The 19,864-nt window shown below is 43.8% G+C and overlaps 1 protein-coding gene across 1 annotated transcript in view; it reads right to left on the bottom strand.

The window, feature by feature from the left end:
• LOC147683095 (disintegrin and metalloproteinase domain-containing protein 9-like) overlaps positions 1-19,864 on the bottom strand; it is a 2,555,772-nt gene that overhangs the window by 1,479,703 nt on the left and 1,056,205 nt on the right. Inside the window, exon 9 of the mRNA XM_086942496.1 lies at positions 2,837-2,967. Coding sequence (XP_086798622.1) covers positions 2,837-2,967 — 131 coding nt within the window. The remainder of the gene's footprint in view (positions 1-2,836; positions 2,968-19,864) is intronic.

The raw sequence follows: 19,864 nt of genomic DNA, 5'->3' as shown, positions 1-19,864 counted from the left end.
CAATTGACACTAAGTATATGAAAAAGAAATGCAAGATTGAAATTATGTCTAGTGCTTGGAAAGTCTGGGAACGGGTTGTTAAAATTATACAACTTAAGAAACTTAACAGGTATACGCTATTATGGAAACATAGTACTCTTGGTGCGCCATCCTATGATGTGATAGCAAGAAAATGGGAAAGGATGGGTATAATCACAATTGGCGATTTCTTGATTAACGATTTTGAAACCACTTTTAACGACCTAAAACAGAAATCTCAAATCTCAAATGGTGACTACATTAAATTTGCGCAGGTAATAGCGTATTTAAGAGCAAAACGTCTCTCTATTTATTTGGGGAGAGTAGAGATAATTGAAGCCCTTCACAATACAAACAATAGAATTGGAGCATATTATAGGCTACTACTAATTAATATGTCGGATGACTTGGAAAAAACAGAAACCAGCTGGGCTACAAAATTAAATAATCCTGATGTGGATATCGATAGGATACTAGAGATGAGCCAACTTTTGGTTATGGCCAGTAATTTAAAAGCCCAAATATATAAAACAGTTTTCAATCTCTATTATACACCCGCCAAGCTGTTTCTATGGGGGAAAAGGGAGAATGACATCTTCCCAAGATGCTCGAAAGGTCCCGCCACCCTGATACACATGTTTAGTAGCTGTCCCTCACTTGTTTTAATTAAGAACATGCTTTCAAATTTTTGGGAAAAGCTTTTTGGGCATAGGGTACCACATTCAGATACACTCTTTGTTTTAGGACTCGATTCTACTCTAAAATTGACTAAAACAGAGCAAAAAATACTATATATTGGGACCGCTGCCTTTAGAATTATTCTGGCAACCCGCTGGAAGGAGCAAGAAGCTCCTAGTTTCCAGATGTGGCTATCCCGTTTCCTAGCAATCTGTAGCATAGAGACGGCTATATATACTACAAAGGAAAAGAGAGCAAGGAAACATGGGGAGTCACTCTGGCTTCCGATAACTAATTGGAAATCTAAACATAATCCTATGACTATATAAGGCTTTTAGTTCGCTCCATTCTAGCTGCTTGCTCTAATGTTATACAAAGTATTTCTGTTATTGCTTTTCTTTTTAATGAATCTGTAATGTTTTGCTTTATATGTATTGTATAGATTCTGTCTGGCTCTGCCTGTGTTGGGTTCGTAATAAAAAAAAAAAGAAAAAAAAAAAAAGAAAAATCAAAGATTATCAATGATGAAGACCTCCATGTGGAGAACCACTTTGTTACTCTCCTTATACCTAAATCCGTACAGTGGAAATGTAGGTGGATGTATGACTAAACCACTACCACTTTTGCAACGAATGCCTTAACCACGAAGGCTAAACCACTACCATAGCTAAACCACTTTGTTCTTTACAACGACTTCCTAAACCACGAAAAGTAATCAATTTCCATATTACCCAAATCTACTACTACCTTCTCTTAAATGCATGTTTGAAACACGGTACAAAAATCTAATTATATTAAACTTGTCTTTTTATTTAAACATTTTTATGTAATTAATCTTCACATTTTCAATCTTAAATATCATTTTTTACATTTTTGACAATCTTATAAAAGGACACTAATGTACGCTAATAATCCTTAAAATATAAATCCATCATCTTTTTGTCGATTTTTACTAGAATGCTAACTAAATTATTTTAAAATTATAAGAAATGCACTATTTTTAACTATAGTAAAAAAGCAAGTTCTTTCCGAAAATATGTATTTTTCTAAATGGATTGTTGATCGTTTTTTCATTTGTAAAATGATTAGACTTAATTAAAACATTAAAAAAATTGCCAATCCCCATTTTGTCACCTCTTCAAATGTGTCAACCAGTTGCATTTTGCACAGATCAAGATAATCTTTGACTAACAAACCAACAGTGCCATCTACTGGTCTAACACAGTAAATTATAATAAAGACTAATATATCGAAAGGCGGAGAACATTCCCAAAAACGCTGTTCCCTTGACATTCTACCAAGCAGGATGATAGCTGGCTGCTTCCGCACGCTCTTTAGTGTCCCCCAGCAAGGAAAGGGGTTGGGCGGAAAGGAGTAACTGCCACACAAACCGAATGCACTGTCAGGCCTTAGCAAGCTTCCTTGGTTGCCAGCCAGCTGGCGGAACTGCCGTTTCCAATGGTCAAAGAGGAGTGGGGGGCAGAGAAGAGTGATGTGCAACACACAATTCCAGGACCAGGCACTCCTGTTTCTAAGGGTGGAGGGCGAAGAAGAATAACCAGAGAGATGCCAAGCATAGTTTTGCCTCCCAAATTAAAACAAAGAGAGGTGGGGTGGTTTAGGAGCGTCGGGGACAGTAAAAAGAATAAGAACGTGCCACGTTTTCCAGAGAGATGCCAAGCATAGTTTTGCCTCCCTAAGTGGGGACAGCAGTCCGAGTCGTGGTTTAGGAGTGTCATGGTTTAAGAATTAGTCGAAATGAAGAGTCGTGGTTTAGGACTTCGTTGTTCGGGATTCCTCGTTGTTCTGACTTCGTTGTTCAGGTAAGTCGTGATTTAAACTTCGTTGTTTAGAATGTTTCCCAATGTAGGTACCATACAAACAGATTTACCTACATTGATCTAAAGTTTGGGGTTTTAAATAAAAAACTCATTCAGAAGAAAGACTATGGGTGTATAAAACTACAGTGGTAGCTGCAGTTATTCCTGCTACATTTTTAAACTAAATTTGACCTCTAGATTTCACAATTATTTCTTATGGTTACATTTTTTCTGCGTATTTCTTCATACATGATCGATATATTTAGGCTGTGTGAACACAAACTGTCACTTATTCACTTTGAATTGTTTATGGGCCTTACCCCGCGTCTGTGTGCATTAGACAAGTCGTTCCTGGACATTTACAGGTTCTGAAATTGTCATGATATAATCCAATGCTGTGACCCAGCAGATGTGCAACAATTGATGAATACTTCTCAACTGTTCCTGAAAACTAAGAAAATGAGACATATTTTCGATGAAGAATGTTTTCAAAAGGTTTCATCCTGCAAGAAAAATATGTCATTGTCATTGTGTACCTCTAGTTTGCTATTCACATTTAACAATTTATTTTTAAACTTTTACATAGCGCTTTCAGTGCCTTCCATGTACTTTCAAGAACAAGGGAACTCCACAATTTACAATAACCTGGGATGATGAAAAAGGGTGAAAAAACAGTGTTTCTTTGAGGCCTTATGTAGGAATCCTATCAATTTGGTTCCTATTTTCAATCGGCTTTAATCCTTGGAACCCTCAAATTTTTAGCGCCATTTGCCGTTTAGCTAAATGAATCCAGATACTGGGCCGTGGCTCTGGTGGTAAAGATGAATCTGCAGAGATTTCAATGTTTCTCACTCAATAGAGCACATTGTTTTCACTTTTTGTGAGCATCTGATCGTAATACTTGTACAAAAAAATACTAAAAATAAGATTATTCTCTGTAATAAATAAATTAATTGCATTTCAATACTACAATATTGTCCTGTCATATACTTGCCTTTGATATATTGCCTACAATGGGTGCTAAAGTTAAATATATAGGACTCCCTGTGTGTTTTTAACTGAATATGTTTTTGAGACCTATTGGCCTCAACGAACCATTGTTTTCAGTGCCATCCAGGAATCGCAAAAGCAAAACAAACAAAAAGCAAAACAAACAAACAAGCGAAACAAACAAGCATCTATATTGCAAAAAGACGGGAATTGCATAAATCCCAGTTGCAAGGGAACTAAAAAAACAATGTGAAAGAAAAACAATTGTTGGGGGTGTGAATTACAGGATAGGACAGCGGAGTAAAAAACTTCTTCATGTAAAAAACAATAAAAAAAACATGTTGAAAAAAAAGAAACTTAGAGCCATAGTTCTATAATTTGCTGTAGTCACATTTACACCAAAATAATACTTTTGTCGAGAGGGAGGAGCAAGATGGCGGACTGAAGCCACGGAATGCAGGGTGTAGTGATCCCTCCCGTGTATATGTAGTAGTAGTAGGCCCATTTATAAAGCGCAATGGTTACACTTATACCAGTGTGTCCCCGCGATGCGGAAGAGTTAGCCAGGATTCAGATACCCACTACCCACACCCTGCTTTCCTCGGGGAAAGAGGAACGTTTTGAATTTTTTCCTGAAGCAGCTCTCCTGGGCCTTCTTCGGGAGATCCATCGGGAGGGCATTCCATTGCTTGGCAGCCAGTAGGCGGGAAGACCGGCCACCCATCTGGCTTTCTTGATAGCAGGTACACACACCAAACCTACCCCACCTGACCTCAGCTGACATGTGGGGACATAGGGGTTTAAGAGATCCGACAAATACAATGGGGCATTTCCTTGTAGGATCCGGTGACAGACACAGAGTGCCTTGAAAATTACTCTTTCTTTTATCGGGAGCCAGTGTAGCGCAGCCCACCTGCCCTAGCTGCTCTAGCTGCCCTAGCAAATGACCTTCTCGGGCGCATCAGGATTAGGCGGGCTGCTGCATTCTGCACTCCCTGCAGACGGAGCATACACTTGGTCGTCGCGCCTAGACAGAGGATGTTGCCATAATCCAGGCGCAACGTCACCAAGGCATGGACCAGGATCTTCCTAGCCACCACAGGCAGTAGGTCCAAGGTTTTGCGCAGGACCTTCAGGATCCCAAAACAGGCGACTGCCACGAGCCTGGTTTGATAGTTGAAGGAAAGACTGGGATCTAATCATACTCACAATGTTTTTTGCCTGCGCACAGGGAGTAGGTGTCGCCCCCAAGTTTTGGGGCGACCATGCTGATGACCACACAGTCGGGGCCCTTCCCACCACAAGCACCTCCGTCTTGTTGCCATTCAACTTCAGGCAGTTCTTAGCCATCCATGCAGCCAATTCTTGCATGCATGCCATGGAGGCAGCCGACTCTGGTGCCTGGGTCAGGGAGACCACCAACTGCGTGTCATCGGCATAGGATACAACCCTGATCCCAAACCCCTCCGCAATCTCTGCGGCGGGAGCTACATAGAGATTAAACAGGGTCGGGCTCAGGGTCGAGCCCTGCGGCACTCCCTGGTTCAGCTTGATGACTCTTGAATAGTGTTCGCCCTGTCTCACCTGGAAGCAGCGTCCTGACAAGAAAGATTTTAGCCAACTCAGGGCACTGCCAGACACCCCTCCATTCCTCAGACATTGCACCAGCATGTGATGAGCTACAGTGTCAAAGGCGGCACTTAGATCCAACAGGATCAAGGCCGCTAGAGTACAGCAAAAGTGAGATTGGGCGTAGGTTATCTAGTTGGTCTAACCCAATGTGCTGTTTCTTAGGGAGCGGCAGAACCACAGCTTCTTTCCAGCATCCGGGTACACGACACGTAATGAAAGATGTCGCCACCAGATGTCTTATATAGGGCTCAAGGCATTCCAAGCTCCCATTTAAGATCCTTGTACTGGGGTGAATGTATGACATTGTTCTACATTCTGTCCATCAACCGTGTTTTTTGCAATTTTCACCCCGAGTGTGCTGGGTATACTCAGACGTGAGTCCCAGGCTCTCCACACCACTGGAGTCAAGCTATCCAGGCTGATGGAGGCTGAAAGCCAGAAACCGGTCCGTGGATGCTTGATTCCGGTCTGGGAAAGATATGGCTTGGTAGTTCGGACTGGACTGTTCCCATGAGGCACAGGGTCAGAGCTGATTTGCATATAGCCAGTGTCTAATCCAGGGTGGTGTGGAGTGCAAAAAAATGATGGATTTAGGCCCAGATCCTTGTACTGGGGTGAATGTATGACATTGTTCTACATTCTGTCCATCAACTGTGTTTTTTGCAATTTTCACCCAGAGTGTGCTGGGTATACTCAGACGTGAGTCCCAGGCTCTCCACACCGTTGGAGTCAAGCTAACGATCCTGATGAAGGCTGATAGCCAGAAACCGGTCCTTGGATGCTTGATTCCGGTCCGGGAAAGACATGGCTTGGTAGTTCAGACTGGACTGTTCCCATGAGGCACAGGGTCAGAGCTGATTTGCATATAGCCAGTGTCTAACCCAGGGTGGTGTGGAGTGCAAAAAAACAATGGATTTAGGCCCAGATCCTTGTACTGGGGTGAATGTATGACATTGTTCTACATTCTGTCCATCAACTGTGTTTTTTGCAATTTTCACCCCGAGTGTGCTGGGTATACTCAGACGTAAGTCCCAGGCTCTCTACACCACTGGAGTCAAGCTATCCAGGCTGATGAAGGCTGATAGCCAGAAACCGGTCCTTGGATGCTTGATTCCGGTCTGGGAAAGACATGGCTTGGTAGTTCGGACTGGACTGTTCCCATGAGGCACAGGGTCAGAGCTGATTTGCATATCGGCAGTGTCTAACCCAGGGTGGTGTGGAGTGCAAAAAAACGATGGATTTAGGCCCAGATCCTTGTACTGGGGTGAATGTATGACATTGTTCTACATTCTGTCCATCAACTGTGTTTTTTGCAATTTTCACCCCGAGTGTGCTGGGTATACTCAGACGTGAGTCCCAGGCTCTCCACACCACTGGAGTCAAGCTATCCAGCCTGATGAAGGCTGATAGCCACAAACCGGTCCTTGGATGCTTGATTCCGGTCTGGGAAAGACATGGCTTGGTAGTTCGGACTGGACTGTTCCCATGAGGCACAGAGTCAGAGCTGATTTGCATATAGCCAGTGTCTAACCCAGGGTGGTGTGGAGTGCAAAAAAACGATGGATTTAGGCCCAGATCCTTGTACTGGAGTGAATGTATGACATTGTTCTACATTCTGTCCATCAACTGTGTTTTTTGCAATTTTCACCCGAGTGTGCTGGGTATACTCAGACGTGAGTCCCAGGTTCTCCACACCACTGGAGTCAAGCTATCCAGGCTGATGAAGGCTGATAGCCAGAAACCGGTCCTTGGATGCTTGATTCCGGTCTGGGAAAGACATGGCTTGGTAGTTCTGACTGGACTGTTCCCATGAGCAACAGGGTCAGAGCTGATTTGCATATAGACAGTGTCTAACCCAGGGTGGTGTGGAGTGCAAAAAAACGATGGATTTAGGCCCAGATCCTTGTACTGGGTGACATTGTTCTACATTCTGTCCATCAACTGTGTTTTTTGCAATTTTCACCCCAAGTGTGCTGGGTATACTCAGACGTGAGTCCCAGGCTCTCCACACCACTGGAGTCAAGCTATCCAGGCTGATGAAGGCTGATAGCCAGAAACCGGTCCTTGGATGCTTGATTCCGGTCTGGGAAAGACATGGCTTGGTAGTTCGGACTGGACTGTTCCCATGAGGCACAGGGTCAAAGCTGATTTGCATATAGCCAGTGTCTAACCCAGGGTGGTGTGGAGTGCAACAAAACGATGGATTTAGGCCCAGATCCTTGTACTGGGGTGAATGTATGACATTGTTCTACATTCTGTCCATCAACTGTGTTTTTTGCAATTTTCACCCCGAGTGTGCTGGGTATACTCAGACGTGAGTCCCAGGCTCTCCACATCACTGGAGTCAAGCTATCCAGGCTGATGAAGGCTGATAGCCAGAAACCGGTCCTTGGATGCTTGATTCCGGTCTGGGAAAGACATGGCTTGGTAGTTCGGACTGGACTGTTCCCATGAGGCACAGGGTCAGAGCTGATTTGCATATAGCCAGTGTCTAACCCAGGGTGGTGTAGAGTGCAAAAAAACGATGGATTTAGGCCCAGATCCTTGTACTGGGGTGAATGTATGACATTGTTCTACATTCTGTCCATCAACTGTGTTTTTTGTAATTTTCACCCCGAGTGTGCTATGTATACTCAGACGTGAGTCCCAGGCTCTCCACACCACTGGAGTCAAGCTATCCAGGCTGATGAAGGCTGATAGCCAGAAACCGGTCCTTGGATGCTTGATTCCGGTCTGGGAAAGACATGGCTTGGGAGTTCGGACTGGACTGTTCCCATGAGGCACAGGGTCAGAGCTGATTTGCATATAGCCAGTGTCTAACCCAGGGTGGTGTGGAGTGCAAAAAAACGATGGATTTAGGCCCAGATCCTTGTACTAGGGTGAATGTATGACATTGTTCTACATTCTGTCCATCAACTGTGTTTTTTGCAATTTTCACTCCGAGTGTGCTGGGTATACTCAGACGTGAGTCCCAGGCTCTTCACACCACTGGAGTCAAGCTATCCAGGCTGATGAAGGCTGATAGCCAGAAACCGGTCCTTGGATGATTGATTCCGGTCTGGGAAAGACATGGCTTGGTAGTTCGGACTGGACTATTCCCATGAGGCACAGGGTCAGAGCTGATTTGCATATAGCCAGTGTCTAACCCAGGGTGGTATGGAGTGCAAAAAAACGATGGATTTAGGCCCAGATCCTTGTACTGGGGCGAATGTATGACATTGTTCTACATTCTGTTCATCAACTGTGTTTTTTGCAATTTTCACCCCGAGTGTGCTGGGTATACTCAGACGTGAGTCCCAGGCTCTCCACACCACTGGAGTCAAGCTATCCAGGCTGATGAAGGCTGATAGCCAGAAACCAGTCCTTGGATGCTTGATTCTGGTCTGGGAAAGACATGGCTTGGTAGTTCGGACTGGACTGTTCCCATGAGGCACAGGGTCAGAACTGATTTGCATATAGCCATTGTCTAACTCAGGGTGGTGTGGAGTGCAAAAAAAAGATGGATTTAGTTCCAGATCCTTGTACTGGGGTGAATGTATGACATTGTTCTACATTCTGTCCATCAACTGTGTTTTTTGCAATTTTCACCCCGAGTGTGCTGGGTATACTCAGACGTGAGTCCCAGGCTCTCCACACCACTGGAGTCAAGCTATCCAGGCTGATGAAGGCTGATAGCCAGAAACCGGTCCTTGGATGCTTGATTCCGGTCTGGGAAAGACATGGCTTGGTAGTTCGGACTGGACTGTTCCCATGAGGCACAGGGTCAGAGCTGATTTGCATATAGCCAGTGTCTAACCCAGGGTGGTGCGGAGTGCAAAAAAACAATGGATTTAGGCCCAGATCCTTGTACTGGGGTGAATGTATGACATTGTTCTACATTCTGTCCATCAACTGTGTTTTTTGCTTGTTTCTTAGGGAGTGGCAGAACCACAGCTTCTTTCCAGCATCCGGGTACACGACACATTATGAAAGATGTCGCCACCAGATGTCTTATATAGGGCTCAAGGCATTCCAAGCTCCCATTTAACCTTTTCGGAGGAGCAGGGTCCTAGGGAGATCCAGACTTTATGCTACTGCAGATGTTAATCAGTTGCTCCGGGGGGGGGCATCGAGATTCCTTCAGTCCCCCTCCCTCCACCACAAGTTCTCTCTCTCCCAGCCCTTCCTCTTCAGCTTTGGCCGATTCAGGGAAGGTGGAGTACATTTTTTTTCACTTTGTCGGAGAAGGACTCGGCTATCCGATTACAGAGCTCCTCTGAACCCACAGCCGGTGCAGCTAGGCTAGTGATGGAGGATATCTCCTTATTAACCTTAAATAGCTCCAGAGTAGAGCTGCTGGCTGAGTCAATTCTCTCCAAAAAGTGAGCAGCTTTGGCCCTTCTAATTAGCTTATGATAATTCCTTAGTGCCTCTTTATAATGCCCTTTCCCCTGCTCTGAGAAGTCTACCCTCCAGAGCCTTTCCCGTTGTTTGCACTCCGCTTTCGCTGCTCTTAGGGCCTCTGAGTACCACGGGGCAGATTTCTGAGTTCTGTGCTGTTTCCACTTAGCCCATGAGGCCGTACAGTCCAGAGCCTCCGTGATACGTCTCTCCAAGTTCTTACATGCCGTTTCAACATCGCTACCCCCGGGCGGGCCCTCCTGCACTAGGGCCTTGGCAAAGAGTCCCTGCGAGAAGCCCCCCCCCCCCCCCCCCACCTCCGGCAGACCGCTGTCTTATTGCCGGGTTCCGGTCTCTTAGGCCCAGGGCGTTTTATCGCAAAGGGAAATAAGTAGTGATCCGTCCATGCGACAGGGAGAGGGGGGTGAACCACAATGTCCTCCCAATTTGCGAACAGTGGGTCCAATAGATGTCCCTTCATGTGGGTAGGGGCCATGGATCTAAGTCCTAATTGCAGTGTAGCCATTTCCTGACAGAGTTCAGTGGCCGTGGTGCAGGCCCTGTCCTCAAAATGCAAATTGAGGTCCCCGAGCACCATGAATTCTCATATCGCAAAGCTGGTTGCGTAAGGTAGTCCAGCACGCTGGCCGAGAAACCCTTAATGTGGCCAGGAGGTCTATAGATTAGAACCCCCTTTACGATGTAGCTCTGGTCCACTGTAAGTGTAAAAATTCCCGCCTCACAATCGGGCAGGTTAATATCCTCCAGAGTGCATTGGACGTGGTGTTTATAAATAATCGCTATGCCGCCCTCCCTACCAACTCTCCTATCAAGATGGCTAATCGCATAGCCCTTAGGGACAGCTTCTACAATATCCGGGCCGACTCCTCATCCAGCCAGTTCTCTGTAAGAAACACAATGTCGAGCTGGCCGTCTACCAGTTGGTCGTAGACCTCCAGTGTATGTTTTCTGAGGGACCGGCAGTTCACTAAGCAACAATTGAGCTCACTAGTATCCTCCTCCGTCTCCCTCCTTGAGTAAATGAGCAGAATCTGCAGCCCCCCCCTTATGCTGCCACCCGCAATACTGTGTTTGCAGCAGTCCTTAATGTGGGGGCACAAATCATGTAATTCTTGGGATCCATACTGGTATTTTATTTTACCCCGACCAGGGGGTCCGGCCCCGGGCCCCGTCCGGCCGCGGACGGGCAAGACAGGCTTGCCTTCGGTGCGCCAGTGGCGCGCCCGCTGAAGCGTCCGCTGAGCTGTCGCAGGGGCATCTCAGTAAATAACTACTTGTACAGCAACTAGACCGCTAACCGGCCCCCCGGAAGTGCCTGGCTCTCCCTACCCCGCCCTCCGCGCAACAGTACTGGTTACCGTGTCGGACCAGGGCGGGTAGGAGTGACGATCGAGCCCAGGACACAGCCTCCAGGTAAGGATTGCCCCCAAGCTGAATTAAAATAAAGATTTTTGAAAGCTCGGTGCAGGAGCTGAGCACCACAGCGTTAACACGCTCTCAGGATTAAAAAACAGTGAAAGACATCCAGTATCGTGAAAGCGGCAACAGGGCTCTGCTACCGCCCAAACTCACCGCAGCGCGACCACCGGGCCCCCTTCCTTTATGCCTGCTTGTACAGAAACTAGACCGCTAACCGGCCCCCCTGAAGTTCCTGACTCTCCCTACCCCACCCTCTGCGCAACGGTACTGGTTACCGCGTCGGACCAGGGCGGGTAGGAGTGACGATCGAGCCCAGGACACAGCCTCCAGGTAAGGATTGCCCCCAAGCTGAATTAAAATAAAGGTTTTTGAAAGCTCGGTGCAGGAGCTGAGCACCGCAGCGTTAACACGCTCTCAGGATTAAAAAACAGTGAAAGACAGCCAGTATCGTGAAAGCCGCAACAGGGCTCTGCCATCGCCCAAACTCACCCGACTATGGTGCAAACGGAGAAAAGAAATTGAATTTGGAGCGGCATGTAGCTGAGAAGCTGGATTTGTGATTGCGACTTGAACTTGCCTGCAAAAAAAAAAAAGAAGAAGAAACTGATGTGGCGTTCTCGCGGGGCACGGATCTGGTGGATTCTCAGAACAAAGCACATGTATGGACTAAGTACGACGGGCGATCAGGGATCGATTGCCAAGGCCTGTGAGCCATTTTCCCTACTGTGGTCTGACTGCTGGCACTCTCGCTAACGGGAGGATTCTGGCGTGAAACCTCTGTGACGATTCTACCTGCATTTCGAAAAATGTCCCCGAAAAATCCAATCTGTTCTAATCGCAAGAATCTGGTGCGTGGTGAGGCGAGTAGGGCAGCGATATGATTATAGAGAAAACAGCCCAGAGCATAGGTAAATAAATAATTTGAGCACCCCTATTACAAGTGCAATTATTAAAAGCATCTGAGACTGAGGTTGTGGCTGTGAGTGATAAAAGGCCACAAGGAAATCATTGCAACAAAATAACAGCGGTATCACCAGTAATAGTCACAAAACCTACGCACTGCAACAATGTTACTTCAGACGGTTCTAATATAACTAGCAATATGGTGCTATCAACGGCAAGTACAGACATGGAAAAAACTTCTGGAGCCCTGGAGGAAGGCCCAGGGGCAACGATTGTGAGTGAGATATCACCACTAATTGCTGCACGAGAAAAAGAGGTAACTGACATGAATGACCCGAGTAACCATGCTGTCCCCCTAGGTAATCTGGATGTCTCTGGCTTGGGGGTACACACTAATAAAGCTAACGCTGCAGTAATGACAGAATTAGGGGCAAAAGTATGTGCTGCTATCGACAATATGGCTACATATATAGCTCTGGGACTCAAACTGGGAGTTTGAGGATTTGGAGGAGACAGTAACTAAGAACCTCAGAGAAGCGAATAAAAGCGCAGATAAAGGTCCTGGGAGCAAGAAAGGAAGAGCAAAGGCTAAGAATAAAATAAAGAAGACGCTCGGGGGACAAAACAATGTAACCTCTAAAGAAAAATCAATGATTGATAATAGCCCGCTACGGAGATGGATGCAGGCAAAAGGAGGTGTCAAGATTATGGCATTACGGCTTTCAGGCGCTAGTCCTACTGAGCGGGACATTGTGAAAGATATATCACCAGGCGCATTGGAATCCGATAAAGCAAACTCGGGTATGGCAGAACTGTCTGCATCATTAGCTTCTTCCCCTGTTCTCTATTCTGTTAATACAGTAGGATCAGACAGGGCTGACCCCTCGGACTTCTCAGGAGAATGGGTCGAGTAAGGAAGATGTTTTGCTTGCCTTAATATGGCAGATGCTTAATGAATAAAGGCAGGAGGCACAGCAACATTATTTGCAGATGCGAGAAGATAATGGGAGAGTACAACACTCACTATATGAAATGGCAGGCAAACTAGGAGGGTTGACGCTGGAGATGTCAGAATTGGAAAAAAGAGGCCTGGGAGTTGGGGAATTATCTGCTGATATGGAGGACACTGAAAAGACATGAGAACCAGATCACGGCTATGCAAGGAAAGCTAGAAGATATGGAAAACAGACAGCGGCAACAAAATCTATGATTGGTAGGCATTCCAGAGGGGTCAAAGAGCGGGGACCCAAGAGCGTGCATGGTCCAACTATAACAAAAGGCATTTCCGGACTTATCTGATTGGGACTGGGATTCACAGATCCAATGAGCACATAGACTACCATTGGTTCAGAGAAATAAGGGAAGCCAATATCCTCGGCTCTTCCTGATTTATTTGGGAAATTTTCTACTGAGGCAAGCGGTTTCACTTATAGCTCGTCCTAATACCCCAGTCACTACGGAATCGGTAACTTTTTTTGTTAGATCGGATTTAAGTAAAGCTACCATGGACAGACGATGGAAACTGAGGCAATACATAGATCCAAATAAAGCTCTCGGAGGACAAGTGTTTTTCCAGGAGCCAGCTAGGCTTAAAGTATTCAAGAAGGGTCATACTTATTTGTTCATGTATGAGAAGGAAGTTGAGAAGATGTTGATTAAGCAGCGAGGAGAAACTACTGGAGGACTAATAGAATAAATGACTCACATTAATGTATAAGGATTAACGGTGCATAATATTGATGGGGTCTATAGCGGATTGAGGGAGGACGATGAAAGGGTCAGATGTGTTCTTTTTAGATCTTCCCTCTTTCTGTATTTTTTTTTCTTTCCTTCTTTCTTCCTTTTCTCATCTTACTCCTTTCACTTGAAGGGCTACTCACCGCTCTAATGGGCTACTTAAGAATAGGGCATATTAGACTCTTAGTTTACACGGAGGATAATCAATATGGCTGTGGCTCTTTATGGCTATCCAAACCAACTGCAGCTGGGTAGACAGAGGAATCCTCCTCTATGGATAAGGAGGGTGGGTCGGTGGGAGATGGGTGATTTTTGGGGTGAGTATGGGGAGGGTAAAGTGGTTAAAAATAACATGAGGGTACTGTACTTGGAGAATAATAAGGGAAAACAACTTTTTTCTTTTGCAATGAGTAAGATGAAAGAGGGAGGAATGAGATTATTAGAATGGATATGATGAGATGTCTGGTCTGGAGTGTTGCTGGACTGAACAGCAGAAATAAACTAAGGTTGGTTTTCGAAGAACTGAGAATGTATAATTCACATCTTGCTCTGCTTTCAGAAACTCGTATCTCTAATAAAGAAAGGAACTTGCAAGGTCAGCTAGGTTATGATGTAGTGGTTAGTTCAGAACTAAACACTTCGATTCGAGGGGTTGTAATCTTGAAACACAATCAATTTAAGGGGGTGATTACAAGGACATCTTCAGATAAAAATGGCAGGTGGGCTATAGGAAAGATAAAGGTTGAAAGCATTAAATATATATTTTGTGTCCGATATGGGTCTAATAGGGATGACCCTACTGTCATTAATAGGGTTAATATGGAATTGTTGGATTAGGAGGGAGAACAGGTAATAATGGGTGATTTTAATTGTAATATGAGTTACGATATTGACACTACTAGAAGAGACGCATTTTAGAAGATGCGCAAAACACGAGCTGCAGTTAGAAAACTAGGAATAATACATGGTATAAGAGATGCTTGGCGGGTGCTATATCCAGATATTGCTGGATATACGTTTTATTCAGCTGCGCACAAACTCTGCTCGCGTATAGGTATGGCTTGGGTATCGGATAGAATTTTGGAGTCAAGCTATATGGAAATATGCCCAAGGATCACATCTGATCACAACCCAATTCTTTTAACATTCAAAATTAAGACAGATAAGCAGAGACCCCAACCGTTTTCATTTCATAGAAGCTTAATCTCGGACTTGACCTTTATGGTTAAACTCAAGATACATTTGAAGGAATTCTTGGAAATCAATATAGGCTCAGCTTCAAACATTGTGGTTTGGGACGCTTGCAAAGCAAGTATCAGGGGGTTCACACAACAATTTATACTGAGACAGAATTTGGAAAGGAAAAAAGAGACAGATAGTACAATTGCCAATATACTTCGAGCAGAAAAACAGTTGGCTGATGCACTTTTACAGCACTCGCCAGAGGTAGAAGCTTTGGGGTATACTCTCGTTGATTTGAAATCTATTTTAAAAAACACACTTAGGGAGAAAAGCATTATTAAATTGAACAAATATCATTTACCTCAATATGAGGGAGGCGAGAAAATAGGGAAAAAACTAGCATATAAAGTAGCAGACGAAAAGGCCAAAACTTTAATCAAGGTAATTAAAGGACCAAATAATATGATTTACAAAAATGCTGAGCAGATACTTGAACAATTTGCTAAATATTATAGGGATTTGTATACTCCAGAGAATCTACCATTATTCGATGATATCTTTACGTATTTGTAGACCACTCATCTGAATCATATTGAGACTGAACAATCAGCGAAAATAATTAGTGACATCTCATTGGCGGGAATCAAAGTAGCTGTGTTGGCTTTAGCGGCCGAAGAGGATTCAATTCCAATGGAGTTATATAAAGAGTGTATTGAAGAGTTAGGCCCTTTATTTAGCAAGGTAATTGCGTGTATTGGAACTGGGGGAAAGCTCCTAGCTCGTGGAACGTTACGAAAATTGTATTCTTCTTAAAAAAGAATAAACCAGCAGATGATTGTGGGTCGTATAGACCCATATCGCTCATTATTACTGATGCAAAAATATTTGCTGAAATACTTGCAACTCCTCTGGCATTGATAATGCCTGATCTGGTGTCTACTCAACAGCACAGGTTTATTCTAGGGAGGGACACTACGACCCATGTAAATACTGCCGTAGTAGCATTTGACGTGGCCAGGGTTAGGTCAACCCCACTCGGTATGTTATTGCTAGATGCCGAATAAGCATTTGACCAAGTGGGGTGGGACTATCTCTGGGCTTCACTACAAATATTTGGGATTAAAGGACAGTTTTTACAATGGGTCCAAACTATCTATGATCATCCCAGTACAAAAATTAGTTACGCAGGGTCACAATCTACAACGTTTCCTATATTACGGGGCACTCGCCAAGGATGCCCTTTGTCCCCTTTATTATTTGCTTTGTCTATGGAACCGTTTTTAGTTTCTTTACAGAATCAATCATGCATAACCCCTTTTGTTTCAGGCCTGAACTCACTTAAAATAACAGTATATGCATATGATTTTGCCGTCTATTCAACAGATGCAGGAGAAGCTATGAAAGGGATAATATTAGAGGCAAGAAGATTTGGGGCAGTCTCGTGCTATAGATTGAAAACAGATCAAACCCAAGCAGTGGTGGCTTATAAACCATCAACGATGATACAAGCAGTTTGTAAAACAGTTACCTACTTGGGGGTAAAAAAATCTGCTAATTTAGAAGAGGTAGTCGCATTAAATTATGAAACATTACTTAAAGAGACAGTAATTTCACCCAAAAAATGGCATATGGTTCCTTTGTCATAAGCGGACGTATACATTTAATTAAAATTAAAATTCTCTCTAAATTTCTTTATTGGTTTCGGTCCATTCCTTTACGTATTAATAACTCATTCTTTAAATGCCTAGATGGTATATTTAGCAGCTTTATTATGTGGTATAAGAAAGCGCGTCGTGCAATTGAAATATTAAAACTCCCAATTAATCAAGGAGGTCTTGATTTCCCAGATTTTAAATTATATTTTTGGTCAGCATTCCTTGGACGGATCCGTAGTTTAGTAAGTTTAGGTAATAACCTTTTTTTACTATGTATTTATGTTAGGAGAAGAAACTAAGATGTTTCCCTATAGAACTAACAACCTCAATTATTACAAACGCGTTAAATTTAAGACTGCATGTGATATTGTATTTATTTGGCGAGCTATCCTAAATAAACATAAAATATCGATCTATCATCCTAAATTTCCTTTATGGGATAACCCAGCACTTCCGAGAATATTTCATGAGGTGGTGGGAAACAATGGGCTAATCTGGGTACTAAAAACCTAGGGGACTTATACAATTCCAATGGTTTTTTAACATTTGATGGACTGAAGCTTATATATGATTTATTAGAGAGTATGAGATGGAAGTATTACCAGATTTGTGATTATTTTGTACGAAGTATGAAGCTTATGGTAGTACTGAACTCCAATATATGGGATTGTATATATATCGAAGGGAGAATACATCGATGGTTAGCATTGAATACAAACGTTTTAACTCCCATAAGGAAAGTGATCATGGAAGAATAGCTGCACGTTGGAGGCAGAAAATGGGGTATAATATATCTGCTAGCACTGTGTCATCTGCATTTAGCGATATTTGAAAAGTGGTGCATTCATATAATTTGAGACTCCAGCAATATAGAACTATCTGCTTTATATAATATACGCCTGAACGAAATTCCAAGTGGGCATTAAATATGACTACTAGCGATCGGACTAAGTGTCCGAAATGTGATATGATGGCAGCTGATCTACAACATATGTTTTTTTCTTGCACAATATTGGGAGAATTCTGGCAGGGGTGGTTAAAGTTCTATCTCAAAAATTGTATAGACCCATCTTGTTTACAGTAGTGGGTATATTAATGGGGGGACAGAATAGAGACTCTAACCAGAAGGATTTAATAACTATCGTAGTGGCTTGTGCTCGATTAACCATAGCCCGGGCCTGGATTTCGAAAAGACCACCAGCGGGGATGGAATGCTGAGGGTTGGTTAAAGATATACATAATATGGAGTTTTTACTTTCTAAAGATAGGGGGGGTTCAATCACTTTGTAAGATGAAAAAAATCTGGGGAACATTTATGTAAAGCTTGGCCTCATTTTGTATTTTGCATTATTTTGTATTATTATTTCTTTGTCGTATCTTACGCATTGTTGCTGGATACTAAGAACTTCTATCAATAATGCAAATTATATAATAATTATTCTTAATTTTTGTTCATTATAAATGACCTCATGTTAATAAAAATATTTTAAAAAGGAAGGGGGGTGTGAATTACAAGATAGGACAGCGGAGTAAAAAATTCTTCACGTAAAAAACAATAAAAAACTTGTTGAAAAAAAAATCATTTGGAGCCATAGCGGTGGGATTGAAGGAACACACTAAATATAGAGAGGCTGTTTACATGGTGGTCACATGAACTATGAAATGATTGAGTAGTAATAGAAAAAGAAGGCTTCTAGGTCAGATATTTGGGTGTAACCATATGAATGACTTTCAGAGTTATGCATGCTACATTGTAGATGCTTCCTTCTCCTTCATCTACTGAGGTACCAGGTTTTTAGGGACCCGGCGGTGCCAGGGGGGAACACCCAAAGACCTCTTGAGTCCTTCCATTTTTGGACCACAGAAACACAGAGTCTTCTAGGAGATGTCAAGGATCGAGTTTATTGGCTGCAACCAAGTAACAAGCGTCCTAGGAGTACAACAGCACGGTGTGTATATTCTCAGGAGACTGTTCGTTTTTACAGAACCAGCCTTCTCTTTTTATACACAATATTACACTTCAGACAAGAATTCCTAGTTTTACAGTATGGTCATATACATATTTTCACAACAAAGAAAAAGCAGAGTCATGATGGCAAGCCCATATTTTCGTTTGTCCAGTTTGTGATAGATTACCCAGCAAGGCCCAGAACTTCCATCAGATATCGATGAACCCCCAATAAATTCGGGCACCTCCTCCTTGTAAAACTAGCCATAAAGAAGAAACAGAGACAGGTGTGTGTGATTAGCCATTGCTTGTATGCGGTGAATGGTTTATGACATGTTGTGCCTTGATGCTAATCTCGCTCGGCCATTGGGTTGGGGACTGCCCAAACAGGTTTGGCTGGAGGCAGTGGAGCCAGTTCGCCCAGGTCACAGAGGAGTCAGAAAAGGTGTACGTGTCCTTTCAGATCAGATTCGGCCTTAGTCAATTGACTATGTAAGAGCAATCACAAGATGGATGCCGCTCACAAAATGGAACCCGAGGGTTCAAGACGAAAACTACGATTTAAGGGTGATTTTGTCACTCAATCATGACGCAAATGCAAATGTATAATGTCCCAATCATTACCGGTCTGCCGATACCAAATTCGTCATGGTATGATGATATTTTCTGACACGAGTGTAGAGCTTTGGTACCATACAATAGCAGGGTCCAGAATTTTCAGTACCACAGACCCTCCTTTTGCCCTTATATAGGCAATAACCCATACTCATGCTAATCTGAGTCCAGGTCAGTATTCATAAAATCACTTAGATGCTGCTGTAGCATCATCCTGTTACTTAGTTCATCTCTCGATACAGGCTTCCTTACACATGATGTAGCACAGAGGTCACATATTGCAGGAGCGCACTGTACACACAGGCAGAACATGAACAGAACGGCTAAGACCATCCCAATGAATATCAGAGTTTTCCATCCCCAGGCAGATATCAGTTCCCAGAACCACCCCAGCAAGGACCAGTCCCCTTTATCCACGTGAATGGATTCAGAGATCTTATGCAGTTTGGAGATGGCCTGGTATACTGTCGGAGCATTATCGGGGATAAAAATGCAGTAACTGGATTGGATCACTTTACATACCCCACCACGGTCTGCAAGTATGACATCTAGGGCAACCCTGTTCTGAAGAGTCATAAGGCGGTCCGACTGGAGCTCCACAGTCAAGTTACTAAGAGCACCAGCCGTTTCAATCACGGCGGATTCAACTACCCTCGTCAATTGGCAAATGTTCCTGCTGTTCACCATAGGCCCCCAAAACGGCAGAAAACCCTTCGCGAAATCTCCAAACTCCTGTTCTGCAGTGTCGTCTTTACTCACAACACCCCTAACTGTCCTTGTCCGATGGTAATCTGCCTCGGCCGTGTAGGTGGGTGGCAACAGGAACGAGATAAAACATGTGCCCGAAAAGTCAGGGGGCAACCATG

The sequence above is a fragment of the Lissotriton vulgaris genome, chromosome 11 (genome assembly GCF_964263255.1).
Source record: "Lissotriton vulgaris chromosome 11, aLisVul1.2, whole genome shotgun sequence".
Taxonomy (NCBI): Eukaryota; Metazoa; Chordata; class Amphibia; order Caudata; family Salamandridae; genus Lissotriton; species Lissotriton vulgaris.
Note: the sequence above shows the minus strand (reverse complement) of the source record. Positions and strands in the feature narration are given on the sequence as shown.